At 36.4% G+C, this 14,546-nt stretch overlaps 3 protein-coding genes across 10 annotated transcripts; 1 reads left to right on the top strand and 2 right to left on the bottom strand.

Annotated features, from left to right (window-relative positions):
• The first annotated feature begins 6 nt into the window (after positions 1–6).
• Positions 7–3,237, top strand: RRP41 (3'-5'-exoribonuclease family protein). The gene is made up of 11 exons (XM_011095083.3): positions 7–165; positions 268–314; positions 448–508; positions 1,155–1,193; positions 1,287–1,354; positions 1,739–1,817; positions 1,916–1,952; positions 2,059–2,175; positions 2,301–2,386; positions 2,697–2,786; positions 2,900–3,237. The coding sequence occupies exons 1-11, from the start codon at positions 112–114 to the stop codon at positions 2,948–2,950; spliced, it is 729 nt and encodes a 242-aa protein (XP_011093385.1). The 5' UTR covers positions 7–111; the 3' UTR covers positions 2,951–3,237.
• Positions 3,238–3,332: 95 nt separating this feature from the next.
• LOC105173361 (Galactose mutarotase-like superfamily protein) lies at positions 3,333–7,360 on the bottom strand. 2 transcript variants are annotated; one of them, XM_088879257.1, is made up of 9 exons: positions 7,136–7,352; positions 6,126–6,277; positions 5,871–5,945; positions 5,293–5,349; positions 5,046–5,209; positions 4,709–4,843; positions 4,441–4,543; positions 4,228–4,327; positions 3,333–3,880 (listed from the first exon to the last, which is right to left on the bottom strand). In XM_088879257.1, the coding sequence occupies exons 2-9, from the start codon at positions 6,234–6,236 to the stop codon at positions 3,672–3,674; spliced, it is 954 nt and encodes a 317-aa protein (XP_088735383.1). In that variant the 5' UTR covers positions 6,237–6,277; positions 7,136–7,352; the 3' UTR covers positions 3,333–3,671. The 2 variants fall into 2 exon arrangements, with proteins under 2 accessions (XP_088735383.1, XP_088735385.1); XM_088879259.1 differs by having other exon boundaries at positions 5,046–5,182; positions 6,126–7,360.
• Positions 7,361–8,733: 1,373 nt separating this feature from the next.
• LOC105173343 (common plant regulatory factor 1) lies at positions 8,734–13,998 on the bottom strand. 7 transcript variants are annotated; one of them, XM_011095049.3, is made up of 12 exons: positions 13,760–13,998; positions 12,304–12,393; positions 11,988–12,056; positions 11,792–11,884; positions 11,604–11,684; positions 11,196–11,356; positions 10,988–11,036; positions 10,833–10,881; positions 10,049–10,269; positions 9,783–9,860; positions 9,470–9,595; positions 8,734–9,365 (listed from the first exon to the last, which is right to left on the bottom strand). In XM_011095049.3, exons 2-12 carry the CDS (start codon positions 12,361–12,363, stop codon positions 9,129–9,131), a joined length of 1,224 nt encoding a protein of 407 aa, XP_011093351.1. In that variant the 5' UTR covers positions 12,364–12,393; positions 13,760–13,998; the 3' UTR covers positions 8,734–9,128. The 7 variants fall into 7 exon arrangements, with proteins under 7 accessions (XP_011093351.1, XP_088740450.1, XP_020551515.1 ...); XM_088884324.1 differs by having other exon boundaries at positions 11,988–12,060; positions 13,760–13,997; XM_020695856.2 differs by having other exon boundaries at positions 10,049–10,266; positions 13,760–13,997.
• Between the last annotated feature and the right edge of the window lie 548 nt (positions 13,999–14,546).

Raw genomic sequence — 14,546 nt, 5'->3', positions numbered from 1 at the left:
AACCCACCACTAAAATCATCACCACCACCTACGCCGGCTCTCGGCTCTTGCTCTTTCTCTTTCTCTGTCTCTGTCTCTGTCTCTGTCTCATCGAGTTCGTTTGAAGCGGATATGGAGTACGTTAATCCTGAAGGTCTTCGGTTAGATGGTCGTCGTCCGATGGAGGTTTGGTTTCTTTCTATTCGGTTGTTATTAGTTTTGATTTTATGTTATGTTTCCGTATTTGGTTTCTATGACTGGATACTGTTACCTTCTTTGCGGTTTCAGATGAGGCAGCTTCGTGCAGAAATAGGCGTGGTTTCAAAAGCTGACGGGTAAACTTTCAGTGACAGCATTTTGTCCCTGGTTTCGTGCACTACTAAAATCATTCGAAATATCTCTTATTAATGTATAATCAAGTGGTTGTTACAAAGGCGCATTTGGATTAAGTTAAGTTGTTGGTTGCAGCTCGGCTGTTTTCGAAATGGGAAACACCAAAGTTATTGCTGCAGTTTACGGCCCCAGAGAGGTGCTTTTTCTTTTTCTGCTTAATGATCCTCAAGAGTTTGGAGAAAAAGATGTCTCCTCATGAGCAACCTTATGTTTACCGGCATAATTTACTATTTGAATTTAATGCTAGTTGCATAGTTTGAAATTCCTGTATATGTAATCTTTAAATGAATTTTATTCAAAAGCTAGAGTCTTTCTACTCGGTTGGTGCTTATGGAAACACACAAGAGCGTAATGCTCTGTTTGGATCTTGGATTTAGTTTAGGAATCACAGCATTAAAGCATTTACTTTGTTTAATTTAGGGAAAATTATGGAGTAGTACATGATTACATCACATCTTTGCTAATAATATGTTTTTCATTTCTTGTTAAGATGATAAGGATAGGATTTAAATTCATTTAAGATTTATCTCTCATTTTGATTTTACTAAGTTCTGGATCTAAATTGAGGGTTAGGGCCATGTTGCTTAAAATCCTTAACTTCCTCAGACTGATGTCCCAAAGTAGATTATTTAAGGGTATGCTTTTACAATGCAGTGCATCTTCACCATTTTCTATGGACTAGTATGTGTCTTCCTAGTGCTTCTTTATGTTTGTCCGAAAATAAGAGATTTTATTGCATTGATTGGTTGAAAAAGTGACATTTATAGTTGAATATCTTTCAGGTCCAGAATAGGAGTCAACAAAGTAATGATCAGGCACTGGTAAATTATCTTTTGCAATCACAGCCTGCATGTTTAAACTTTTGTGCTTTCCAAGCGGCCATCATTCTGGGTTATGTCCTACATGGTTGCCAGGTACGCTGTGAGTACAGTATGGCTAATTTCAGTACTGGAGACCGCAGGAGGAAACCAAAAGGTGACAGGTAATTTTCTTATCTGATGAGTCTTGTGATATTGCAGTGCTACTGAGCTCGAGCTCCAACTTGACAAATAATTTACCTGCATGCTTTGATCCATTAATACGCTTGCCTTACGCTCTTGACCCTGTAGATATTAGATTATCTTAATGAGCTGATGTTAAGTTACCAGGCAGTAACTGAATACCCAAGTTCATTGCATGACAGGCATAAAAGTATATTCCCCCTTTCTTCACAGCTTATGTACCTTCATCTGTTTATGCCATTTCCAGCAAACTCAGAAGTTAGATGTGTTTTTCCTCTATGATGAAAATATTTTCATGTTTTCCTTGTAGTTTCAATTTGTAGGCAATTACTTCCTCTTCAGTAATTTTTTCGTGTGGCATGCAGGCGATCCACAGAGATATCATTAGTCATTCGGCAGACAATGGAAGCATGTATCTTGACACACCTGATGCCTCGTTCTCAGGTTCTTCTCGGACCTATAGGAAGTTTTACTAACTCGGAGGGCCTCATTCAGTTTCTTTTTCATTTCCTAAAATAAAATTTGCTGTTTGTGCTTTGCAGATAGACATTTTTGTCCAAGTTCTCCAAGCAGATGGAGGTAAGATGGGATCCCATTTCATCAATGATCCTCCTATCAGGTCTAGGATTGGCGTGAGCATTTATTCTTTTTTCCTCCTCTGATCACATCTAACTTCATCATCCAGGAACAAGATCAGCATGCATAAATGCGGCGACTTTGGCCCTTGCTGATGCTGGTATTCCAATGTGTGATCTTGTTACCTCCTGCAGTGCTGGATACCTGAATGGAACCCCTCTGCTTGGTAATTATACAGTCCCCTCTAGTCGTTATGGATTTGGCTCTGTGCATTACTTGATTTGTGTTAATGCTTGATGACCCTATTATTACGTAAACCTTGAAAATTACCTGAGTTTTCAAATTAAACAGATCTAAACTATGTCGAAGATAGTGCTGGTGGGCCTGATGTCACTGTCGGTATTCTACCTAAGTTGGACAAAGTAACCCTCCTTCAGGTCCTCTCGGATGCTCTCAACTTAAAGTTTCTAGTCTTTGTTTACCTTCTATCTCTTAATGGTGTGGTGTAATTTTCAATTTTTTATCTTGGATCACATATGCTATGGCATATATAAACCATTCTTTGTTGTCTACTCTACGCACTCTGGATATCACTGTATCTTTATCTGTCAATTCCTTGAGGGCCATGCTAACCAAAAGTGAAGTAAATCTTCCTATTGGACTTTATTTCTTGTTCCAGATAGCAAAATCTTCAAGTTAGCATTTTCCTTATGTTTGATCTGAACAATAATGTTGTTCTCCTGGTAGATGGATTCTAAACTACAAATGGATACTTTTGAAAATGTCATGCAACTAGCAATAGAAGGCTGCAAAGCTGTGGCAAGTTACATTCGAGAAGTAAGGCTCTTAATATACTTTCATACCAGCACCACCTTTGGTGTTTCAATCATTACATGCATCAAATATTACATGACAAATCCTGTGCAATTTGCTGTTGGTTTACATCACAGATATTACTGGAGAACACCAAGCAGTTGGAGTCTCGCAGGGGTGTAAAATAATGCTGCCAGAGTCTACTAAGTTCTTAAACAGTAGCATTGAAATGGGTTGTAAGACTGGTGATGCACACAAGGGAAGTTACATGAAATCGCTTCTACAAGTTAAATGCTGGATAGCGGGAGTAATGATGATGTGTTAAGATATGGTTGTTCATATTTTCCATATTAATTGAATGCAGTTTTGTAGATTGAGACACCACTAGTGGTCCTGTTTGGTCTAGATATTCGAATATACATTGTGATTGCTTGTATTCATGTTAGAAAATTATAACTGTAATGGTTTGGCAAAACTGTTGGGAGTTAGTTTTCATGATGGTATATGCCAAAACATAGAGCAATTTCATGTATAATTTGGTCACGAAGAAATATTGGAAGTACATACGAATTCTGCTTTAGAACTTTGAACACATTTCTTTCTTCAAATGGAGCACCTGACAGGAGCTATGAGAAATCATCGTACAACTACTCTTGAATCAAGACACATACATTTTCCAAAAAGAGAAAGTGCCTTGCCAGATTTGCAGTTTATACGACTGTCAAGGCTTCAAAAAAGCATCAAAGAGAAAAGATAATGCTTTGCACAAATCAAAAACAAGGCCAGCAGGAAAACACACCTAAAAGTACCTCACAGCTTTTAGATAAACAAATAGCAGCCATATCTAAAAACCACAGGCTTCCATAATATTGGAGGATTTGCTAACTAGTTGCAGGAAAATATAATGCATCAGAAAAAATTGAGATGCGGATCAAGGTCATCACTGCAGAAGCTCGAGGGTACGGCTGCAAGCTCCACACGTCCTGTCCATTCTTCTCCTGGTTTCAGAGTGATGTTCTTTTCTATTGCTGCTGCGTCTACACATAGCATCTGTTTGTATTCTTCGTCACCAAAATCTGTCATTGCTTTTGACTTTTTCTCCCATGGGTTCCACACAACTACAAAGAAAATCACAGTATCAAGAAAAATAAGATAATGGCAGTGCAAGAATTCATTCTTGGCACGTGGCTCAAAACTTAATCTGACAAGGACATACGGAAATAAATCATTAAGGAAGAAGAAGTGAATAAATTGTATAACGCTGAAAATACTAAATCATGCAGAAATGTCTTGCGGACATGCATATGAGAAAAAGCATGTTATTTTGTTGTTACAATGAACATGGAATTCTAGACGACCACTTAAATATTGATTCTCAGTGACAAAACATTTTTTTACTTCCTCATTGAAAAAATAAGTGTTATAGCAAGAAGAGTTCATCTTCAGAGGAGATGAATATACTTACCAACATCTGGTAGCCCTTCCTTTCTCATCACATATGTTCGTTTCCTCTCATGATCCAGAACAGCAACACACCGGGGAGAGCTTAAGTAAACACGATCTACCTAAAGACAAGAGAAGGATTCTTGTCAGTGTAAAGTTAAAGGAAAATGGCTCTTCAAAAATTATGTTCCTACACAATAAGCAAGACTGAAATGTCATCTGCATCATGATATACCTCTGATTCGAATGTTATGGCATCACCTTGCTCTGTAAAACGTTCCTTCTGGCAGAGGTTGTCTAGGTAATCCAGAGTTTCTAAGCCTTCTACCCTCACTTCACTGTTAATACATGACACAAGAATAGGAAAGGAGAATTACAATGATATTTCAATGTCATCAATCATTTATTGTATGCAAATTTTGACCTCATGGTAGACACAACATCTACTAAAAGTAAAATCTACTGAAGGATCAGAAATCAGAAATCCCAATTTGGAGACTTACCTTATGTCAGAAACAGAAAAGTGTGTATGATACGCAAATGAGAAGCTAAAAGGTTTGCCGTTTATGTTTCTGACGCGAGATATCATTATCAAGTTTCCATCCGATGCCAGAGAGACTCGAAGACGAAATTCAAATCTGAGAGAATGTAAAAGAGAAAGTTCAGCTACAGAGAAATGAGTAGGCGCACTGCCCAAAAGAGTAACAAACCAAACAGGACTTCACAAGGCAAAAGTTTTAAGGTCTCACTGGAATAGATCCTTGTGTACAAACGAATTTTCATTTTTACATAGCATACAGTCTCACTTTCAAATAATAGCCACAGAAAACAAGAATTTACCCATGAGGCCAGAACTTCAGATCTTCTTCAGCTGGTTTGAGTAGTAAGTCAATGAAGGATTTACCAAGAGAATCATTTGGATGTAATGGAGGAGGATCATCCTCAATTGTCCAAATTTTGCTTCTTGCAAATCCGTGCTGCTCAAGGGAACCACAGTTTCCAAACTGAAGCAATGTCAAGATACATACATCAATGGAGTTCATAAAATCTTTAGATAACACAATTACATAAATTTCCAACGGTATACCTGAGGAAAGCAAATAGAGATTCCTCCTCTCATTGCTTTTGGAGGCTTAAGGATGGCCTAGAAAAAATATTGAACCACATGTCATTACCAAAAAACTAATAAAGAAATGACATAGACAGCCAAGGCAATATATTTTTGGTTGAAAACAGTCATGGAAACTCTGCGGGTACTGTACTTTTATTTGTTTCATTTACCAAATCTTTAAGCAGGTAGAGACTATCAAGGTGGCAAATCTGAAAGAGATAAGTTTACTCAGCACTGCAGATATCCGTGCTAGGCAAACGGCAATAACTAATCCAATATATTAATGCTTGACATCTATTATTCAATATACACCTGGTTTAATTTGACTTCGAAGGTAATAGACGCAATTCATATTTTGATCTTAAGATTTATAACTGCTATTTTTATATCAGTAGCAGCAAGATCATTTGACATGATATATATTTCAAATATCTACCATATTGTCTTTTAGATGTTACCATATCCTTTTGTTCTTGTAAATATCCCAAATTGCCTTCAAGGCACTTGAATATCAAATCATGCAAAACATCAATGAACAGAAAAGAACTCCACACCTTACTACTGGTGAACAGAAGTTCTTCGCCTCTATCATTCCTCCACGAGATAACTTGTCCACCGTGCAGACTGACCTGAATTTTTACAATTTAGGATAACAACAAATTTAATAACTTGTTGAAAACTAAACAAATCAAATCATACTAACAATGGAGATATTTTTAAAACCAAGGAAAGCCACTAAAGTAAATATAAAATCAGAATTTCTATGAGAACGAATACTACACCAAGAAGATCGAAAGGTTGGATCTTACTCGTGCTGAAGCGCCTTGAGGATTGCGAAGTACAACTTGGTCAATCCCATTCCAGTCCTTCGTCAATTCAAGTGAAGCTCTATGGTCCCAAACGGCTGCAGAATGGCCCATTGTTTCTGTTTCCGCTACAGGCGGAAAATAGCACCAAAGTCCTAATAAACTCCTTCAATGTTATTAATTACGCCGGAAAATGAAGGAAACAGATGTCACTGTGACAGCTAATTATTGAACTATCTCCGACACCTCTCTTGTAAAAAATTGGCCAGCCAGTGAAGGAAATTTATAACCAACTTTCAACATTTCCTATGTTGCCCTCATCGTACACCCTTGGATTCAGAATCAGAAACCTTTTTTCTCGACTTACAGCTTCCAGAAATAAGTTACAGAGAAAAAGATATCCTCCACCACCCAATGATTCCCATCAATATTTTTAACATTTGGGATTATCCCACAAATCTTCTCCCTCAACATAAATTCTAAGGCATTTCCACACTATGCCTCCTTGGGATCAAATTGTGAGGCGAACCCACGAAAGGTACCAAATTATCAAGTTACATAAATCCAAACAAGGTAAAATTCACAAAAAAAAAGGTCCCTTTTGTCCAGGAAATTGTAGAAAAGGAAAGAACTTACGAACCCAACTCCTAATCCAAATCTAAAAACCCACAAAATCGAGAATAATTAAGAAGAAAAAAATAAATCTCAGCACGGTCCAGAAAATTCCCCGCAGCTTCTCAAATTTCAAAAAGAGCCCCACTTGAGTACAGCAACAACTGGAGTAACTAAGCAATAAAGTTCAAAACTTTCACAAGAAGCATTCAGATTCAAGAATGCCCATCTCAAGAAACAAACAGACAATAAACGCAATAAAGAAATAAATGATTGAATTCCAGGACATTATATACACAATGCAGGGTGCATAAATGAAGTGTGATGCAAATTTGAAGTTAATTAAGCATTAATTAACTGTAGTTTTAGATTCAAAAGCAATAATTACATAGTAACGGAACCTGTGCTAAGAAGCAGGAATGTGGAAACATGGGATGGCTTGAATAAAATACTGAAACATTCATGTGAAGCGAGGAAAAATAAATAAATAAACAGAAAAGGGCTTTTATATTGGATTGTTTTTCCTGTGTGGAGAAGGAGAAGGTTGTGGAGATACGTATAAGTACATGTAGTTGTACAAACGGTCGAGGAGAAGGAATGCTAAAATGCACCGGGTTCTTGATGTACAATTGCCAAAGCGCAATAAAATATTAGGGTAAAAGGTACAACCCCTTACTGCTCAAAAATGGACAAAACTGTAGCAGTCAGCGAGGAGGCCCTCCAATTCAGGCCTAGTTGAACCTGAACCACCGGGAAAATGTCCCGTGCATGGCGTGCCCACAACCCTGTCATTAAATCACAATTTTACCCTTATTTGATAAGTATTTGGATACTAGTATTTAATTTCATTTTTTCTTAGGCAAGAATTAAGAGAAGTAAATTTTGAAATATTGATTTTCATAAATAAGCAAATTTTAAATATAAACCCCACCAAAGTTCAAATAGTTTGTTAAATCTAGATATATTATACCTACATCCTCTAAAATTATGTTCAAATACAAAAATACTACATGTCATTTGCAAAATTACAACTACACTTTTTAATGTGTTGTTATAATATGTGTAAATTTTTTACACTGAATAAGGGGAATACTTGTTATTATAAGTACAAACCTAAAAATATAAATCTACGAAGGGCATGAGAGTGTTTGTATATTTAGAACTAAACTCAAGTGATATCAATGTAATTTACCCTTAAACCTATAATTTATTTATTTATTATTGTGTTGATTTTGAAGTTAATTGGTGTATGCATGGATCTTGATTTTGAAATTTTAATCATAAAAAATTTATAAACATAACTCGTATGGTTTAACAACAAGACATAATTTGACGTATAGTGGAAGAAATCCTTAATTATAGTGAATTACTTCAAGAAATTAAGCATAGAAAATGTTGAATTGGTAAGAAGAAAATTAATGTTGAAAAAGGAGACAAGGAAAAGAAAGATTCAATAAATGGATGGGATAGGAGTAATGAGGTGGGATTGATGGAATTCCAATTTAAATCCAAAAGATGGAGGGAAATAAATTAAAGAAAAAGGGTTGAAACTCGTTTCAAGAAAAGAAACCATACCAATTAGCAGCTGGTGATTGTTGTTGTTGTTGTAGTAATGAGTGAAATATTATATTATCATGTCACGTGACTTGGAGGGTACAACAAGTTGAGATCACGTGATTCAAGGGGACAAAAGACACAGATCCAGCTTCCCATGTTGGGCCAGGTTCCACCCCCCCGCTACTCAGACAACAAGAGCTAGTCAGGTAGTCAACCTCCTACCATTCATTTGTTTAAATAAAAATTCACTTGTGTTGGAATTTAGGAATGTATTTAGTATTTGGTGGGCTTAATAACCATGTGGGCCCAACCCCAGATTGAACTGATAGGTCGGAAACCCAATTTGGGATATCCTGATAGGCAGGCATGTTAGAACCGCGGACCATAACCATTCTACACAACTAGCATTAAGTATTATTAAACGTGGTACATTTCCTTCTGCTTCAACACAAATATGAAACATATATTACCAGTACAACATGATACATCTCTTTCACTTAGACCAAGGGACCTCAAACACCACAAAAATCTCTAGAAAACCATATGCACTATTTACCTACCAGAATCACGACCATCGTTTAAGATACAATTTTCTGAAACACCGCGACACTAAGTTCTCCGATGTACATCAACTAATTTGTAGAATCCCAGCAATCCGAACATTAAAATACATTCCAGGTTTTGCCGAGATAAATGATCACCAGTGAAAATTAGACTTTCTCAGTTTCTTACGATACTTACCACTCTCACTCTCACTCTCATACTATTGTTAGAAGTAATCTTGGACTTGTAAATATGCCAAAATCACAGGATCAGAAGACATGGCTCCACAGGCAGTCAACCAGCAGCGACAGCATCTGTCCTGGGGCTACTGTCAAGAAGCTGATGAAGCTTAGCTCCAGGACTTCTGTTCTCGTAGGATTCACCTTCCTCGTTCCTTCTGTCTGTGGAATCAGAGTTGTTAACTCTAGCAAGTAGGTTGACGGTGCCTACTGGTTTTTTCAGCCTCAAATTGTCAATCTTGTGAAGACTTATCTCGTCTGTTTGCCCTAGCTGGGCGTCTTTTAGTTGCTCCTACAAGTTTCCACCCATTTGTAAATTTATGGAGGTTAAGAATCTTGAAACTTTTGGCAATCAGCTAAAACGAGAATCAGATATGGCGTAAATTAAAAAGATACCAGTAGTGCAGCATTGTCAAGCTTCAGTTTCTCAGAGCTTTCCATTAACTTATTTATCTCAGATTTGAGGGCCATGTTCTCAGCAGTTAGTGCTTGGACTTTATTAGCTAGTTCCTCAGTCTCAGCCTGCGGAAAAGAAAAGTTGAACAAAGAAATTAGGAGATGAAGAAACTAGGGTTCAGCAAAGAGTTAAAAAATTAAAGCACAAAGGTTAAAACATGAAGATGTAGCCAGAAAACCAATAAGCGCTCAGGAATCCACAAAACAAATAGACTTGTTTAGTGAGACAATATTCAGATATGATTAGTCATACCTGTTTCCTCAGTCTCGATCTTCTTGCAGATTCTCGATTGGACTGTTTCCTCCTTTCTCGCTTCAGCTCTCTTTCATTCTGTGAGCAAATATCCACAAGAAACAGAAGCAGAAATATATATTAGTTCCAAAGAATTACAAATCACCGCGTGCAAACACATATATTAGCTGGAACACTATCAATAAGATCCCATTAAGTTGATTGGAAGTGCAAAATGCCATGTAAAGGAAGAAGATATTTATAAATAAGACATCTTCAACACACACCTGCAACCAGGTTTCATTTGGCATTGATGCTTGTGGAACATGAGTTGGACCTGACTTCACAGTCAGAGAAGGATCCTTGAGTTCCAATGCAGTGTTCATGTTCTCCATTGCTTTTACTGGTGCATTAGCATTTGGAATAGCATCTATCATCTTCTCAGAAGTCCGGTCAACTTCCAATGCAGGAACTATACTGTTCTTTTTCTCAACTTTTCCATCTCCTGCTGCCAGAATGTTACAGCATCAGACATGCAGTAAATGATGGACATCCTAAGCAATGCAATCTCTTGGAATCAAGTGTGAAAATCAACATAAAATATCAGATCAAAAAATGATTGAGAAAGATACTCTCACAACATGCTTGTGCATAGTCCAACTTCTGCAAATGAAAAGTGGCATCCTCAGTCATTAAAGAAGAGACCACATTGAGCAACCATATCCATCAGGGTTATTTATTTTAGCAGTACACTTGACAACAGAGCCCATTGAAATAAAGGCAACTGTTAAGTTCAGCAAGTCCATATACTCAGGGATGCTTACTTACATATGATACCTTTTAATGCTTATTGTTTGGATGATAGACTGACAAAGTATAGCATCTATATACAAGAATATGATTGGAAAGTATCACAGATAGTTTATATAGAAAGAAAAGTTCCGCCAAATAGAACTTCTCAAATTTCCAGTTGTTGAATTAGAGAGGACAAGAAGAGAAAAGGTCTCATGAGGAATAGGCATTTAAATGCAGTTGAGTTCAGACAACTATATTGATACAAAAGAAACTTACCTCTGCTGGGGGATCCTTGTCTGCTTCTCTTCTTGCCACTCTGACCAGCCTATAAAACGACAACAGGTAAAAGTGAAATGCGGTCCTTTCCAAACAATAAAAACAATTGCTATCAAACCAAGAAACAGCAATACTACAGTAAGAGACATCATTACCCCTGCTGTATCCCCATTGCTTCCATCACTGGAATCTTCAGTGTCATAACTGTTCATGAAGAACAAAAATTGGCCATTTAGTCCATATGATGTTGGATAAGCAGAAGAACCATAACCTGATGTGCTGCAAACGATGATACTATGGAAAATTGTATGCTACTACTATAATATTTAAGTTGACCTACTATGTCCTTGAATGCCCACAAACCTGTCTGAGGTTCTACGTTCAGTTCCATGTTCCGCACTGGAGCCATTTCCATTGCCTATTGATATTGCAAGACCATCAATTTCTTTTAACTTCTTCACAAAGCCTCCATCTGTATTCCCTGATGACTTGACTGGTGTTTCCATGCTCAAAGAAGTACCAGCCTACATAATCACAAAGGTAATAATCAAATCCTGCTCTTTAGTAGCTCTGAAATTATTTCAGTGATATTTTGTACCCAGACGATATATACTTGGGTGCAGCTTAAAGAAGTAAGAAATTATGATAACTCCAGGCTTTTGCTCACAGCAGCAGGCGCGGACTTATTTTTCAATAAGCATATTCTTTGTAAAGTACCCAAGAGAGTATCAAAGGAGCTGCAGAATTAAGTCAAATGAATGTAGAACTTACCAGAGGAACTCCAGGATGTGCATAAACTCCTCCATGAGCATAGAATGCAGCATATGGAGCCCCATAAGGGGGGATCATAGACTGGAAAAACCAAAGCTTTATATTATGAGATTATTCTAGACGGGCAGTCTATTAGGATCTAAGCAATCAGACGGACTACTTCAATGCCCAGGAAGTTACTGCAGTACCTGTGGTGGACCCCACATATAAGGAGGAGGCGCGTGAGAAGCAACAGCAGAGTTCATATATGGTGGTACAGCAAGTCTTGGACCATAGAAAGCCTGAAGGATCATAGCCCGTTTCCATCAACCAACTCTTGAGTATGATAAAGAGAATTATATTGCACAAGTATAGCCAGAAACTTATAAGGACAGAGTGGACAACCTGCATTGTAGCCCAATCAGGATACACATGAACGTTGTTCTGGTCCTGCCAATGCGAAAGGCATTTGGACTTCCTTAGAAATGAAGTTTTTGTGATAGTTTAGGAACAGAAAACAAGAAAGAGAAGAAACTAAGCTGGAGAATATTAAATTCATATGAAGCTAAGCATTTCCACTTTTACGGACACTACAACCATGAGAAAGTAATGTTCTTGGCAAACAAAAATAAAATTGAAGGCCCAGCGACAAGAAAGACCTACCTAACTCATTGTAGTAAATAACAATATCAAATTACTGAGATAAATGTTCTATGCTCACCATTGCAGGTGGAGATGACTTTTCAGACTTTGAAGGTTTTGCTTCTTCACTGTTCCCCATTATACGTCGAGGAACACGTCTGATCTTCCACTGCATGACAGGCAATTGAGGTGGCAAATGTTCAGCCAGATGAAAAGCATGTACAACACAACAATATGTCATCAAAACTGAATAGTAGTTCAAACCCCATTAACATCAATTGTAGTACTACATTTGAACCAGGTAAAATGATTATTGCCCCCACAAAAGTAAGTCAAGTCTCAAATATTCAGCCTAGTGGGGTGCTTGAAGTCTTTCACTTGAATCCAGTATTAAATGAAAGAAACGGCAGGAACAGGAAAAGTAACATCAAGAAGAAAAGCCCCAGCACCTTTCTGAGAACATATAAACACCAGAAAACTCCTTTAATGTGGTTGAATACCATGAAAAGAAAAATTAAACCTTTACAAATTTTAATTATGTTTGAATATCATCATTAAAAAACCAAATAGATGTGTAAATGAACAAATATCTCTAGATCCTTCATCTTGACGATTATTATCTAAATGTGTTCAAGCTCATGGAAGAATTCCTCTTTTTGGTAGTTCTTCCATGTCCAAAATTCAAGATCCAAACAAAGTTTTATGCTGTGAGCAAGCAGAAACAGTTCATGGATAAATAGTTGGAGACTAGTTATAAATAAACAAAATAACTATGGGAGGAAACTGAATTCTGGACATTGTTTGGAGGTCCATATATCGAATAGAAAACCGAAAAAGTACATATCTAACCGGGTCAGGGTGTTAAAGTAGTAAAAGATTCACTTGGTAGCACCCCACCAACAGTTCCAGAGAGGAAGAGAAGCAAAGGGCTTTATCGTCCTTACTACTCTCCCCCACCCAACCCTGAAGGTGTATCAGACAAATCATTCACTGCCTTCAAACACAAACTAGTATTAAATGACAAATTTATCCTCGTCACCCACCAAGAATTCCAAAACAGACAACCACGACGGATTCATAGACTGCAATTTTTTGCCACCTCAAATTGTCAAAAACATAACACCAAAAAGAAATGAATTGCTCAAGTTCTTGTAAATCTGTGCAATAATAATTCTTCTATGCTATCTTTTCATCAGAAACATGAATTTCAGAACTTGCATAACTCAACCATTAAAAAGTAAGAATTCGTCATCCCTTTTCATCAGAATTTGCAAAACCAAACCAAACAAACAAGGAAAAACAAATTTGGCTCGCTCTCTCACACCGTCCATTACAGCAGATTTAACTATTCCAAAATAATAATAAATTCAAAGAAGAATTTCCAGAATCAATATTTAAACACAAGAATAATTAAACCGAAAAAAGAAGATAATTCACTTTGATCAGCAAACACACAACCAAAAAACGAAAAAAAAATCAGCTAACACTCAAAATTAACAAATAAAAAAAATAAATAAAGTCAGAAATGAACATACCTAAAAAAGATGGGAAAAGAAGAAAGAGAAATATGAATTTCAAACCCCGTTTACGCCTCTAAACTGCTTGCATTTCTATTTGTGTGTGTGTGTGTGTTGAGATGTGGTTTGACACAGTGAAGTTGTAGAGAGAGAAAGAAGAGGAAGAAGAAGAAGAAGAAAGAAAGAAAGAGGGAGCGCCAAGGCAACAATCCACGTCATGCAACACGTGTCTCTGTAGAAATATTGGTCGTACACATCCCATGTAATGTGAAAGGATATGCAGATTTATTTATTGTTTGCCTCCACACTTGCAATTCATTCTTTTTCTTTTTCCCATAAATTTATTAATAATTATTATACCTCAAAAATATAAATATTTTTATTTTATGTTATCATTTATAAAAAATAAATTACTTTCCATTATTATTAATTTTTAATTACTAACTACAAAATTAGAGGATGTGTCAAGTTTTCTATGGTTGATATAATATCGTCAAAAGTAATATATATATATATATATATATACACATTTGGAAGCAAAAAAATTAAGTATTTCTTCTCAAAATGAAATATCAATGTGCCTTATCCAATTAATGAATACTTTATTGTAATAGTATCCAATGCAGACCAGTTTGAAATTTTAACCTAATCAATTCTGGTATAAAACTCTATCTTCATTTTATACATATATAAATATAAAATGATATGAGCACAATAAAAAGTGATAAAGATGTAAATAATAAAAATTATTTAAATTTGTAAAAGAAAATTTTATTAAAACATTAGTCTGATTAAAAAAAATATC

The sequence above is a fragment of the Sesamum indicum genome, linkage group LG1, assembly GCF_026168435.1.
Source record: "Sesamum indicum cultivar Baizhima isolate 11 linkage group LG1, ASM2616843v1, whole genome shotgun sequence".
NCBI lineage: Eukaryota > Viridiplantae > Streptophyta > Magnoliopsida > Lamiales > Pedaliaceae > Sesamum > Sesamum indicum.
Note: the sequence above shows the minus strand (reverse complement) of the source record. Positions and strands in the feature narration are given on the sequence as shown.

Coding starts and splice junctions, on each gene's coding strand:
- RRP41 (XM_011095083.3), top strand. CDS start 112: ATGGAGTACGTTAATCCTGAAGGTCTTCGGTTAGATGGTCGTCGTCCG. Junction 1,818..1,915: donor ACCTGATGCCTCGTTCTCAG/GTTCTTCTCGGA, acceptor TGTGCTTTGCAG/ATAGACATTTTTGTCCAAGT. Junction 2,787..2,899: donor TGGCAAGTTACATTCGAGAA/GTAAGGCTCTTA, acceptor TTTACATCACAG/ATATTACTGGAGAACACCAA.
- LOC105173361 (XM_088879257.1), bottom strand. CDS start 6,236: ATGGGCCATTCTGCAGCCGTTTGGGACCATAGAGCTTCACTTGAATTG. Junction 5,210..5,292: donor TCTCTATTTGCTTTCCTCAG/GTATACCGTTGG, acceptor ACATTGCTTCAG/TTTGGAAACTGTGGTTCCCT. Junction 4,328..4,440: donor CCATAACATTCGAATCAGAG/GTATATCATGAT, acceptor TCTTGTCTTTAG/GTAGATCGTGTTTACTTAAG.
- LOC105173343 (XM_011095049.3), bottom strand. CDS start 12,363: ATGGGGAACAGTGAAGAAGCAAAACCTTCAAAGTCTGAAAAGTCATCT. Junction 11,357..11,603: donor CACATCCTGGAGTTCCTCTG/GTAAGTTCTACA, acceptor GTGATTATGTAG/GCTGGTACTTCTTTGAGCAT. Junction 10,270..10,832: donor ACAAGGATCCCCCAGCAGAG/GTAAGTTTCTTT, acceptor ACATTCTGGCAG/CAGGAGATGGAAAAGTTGAG.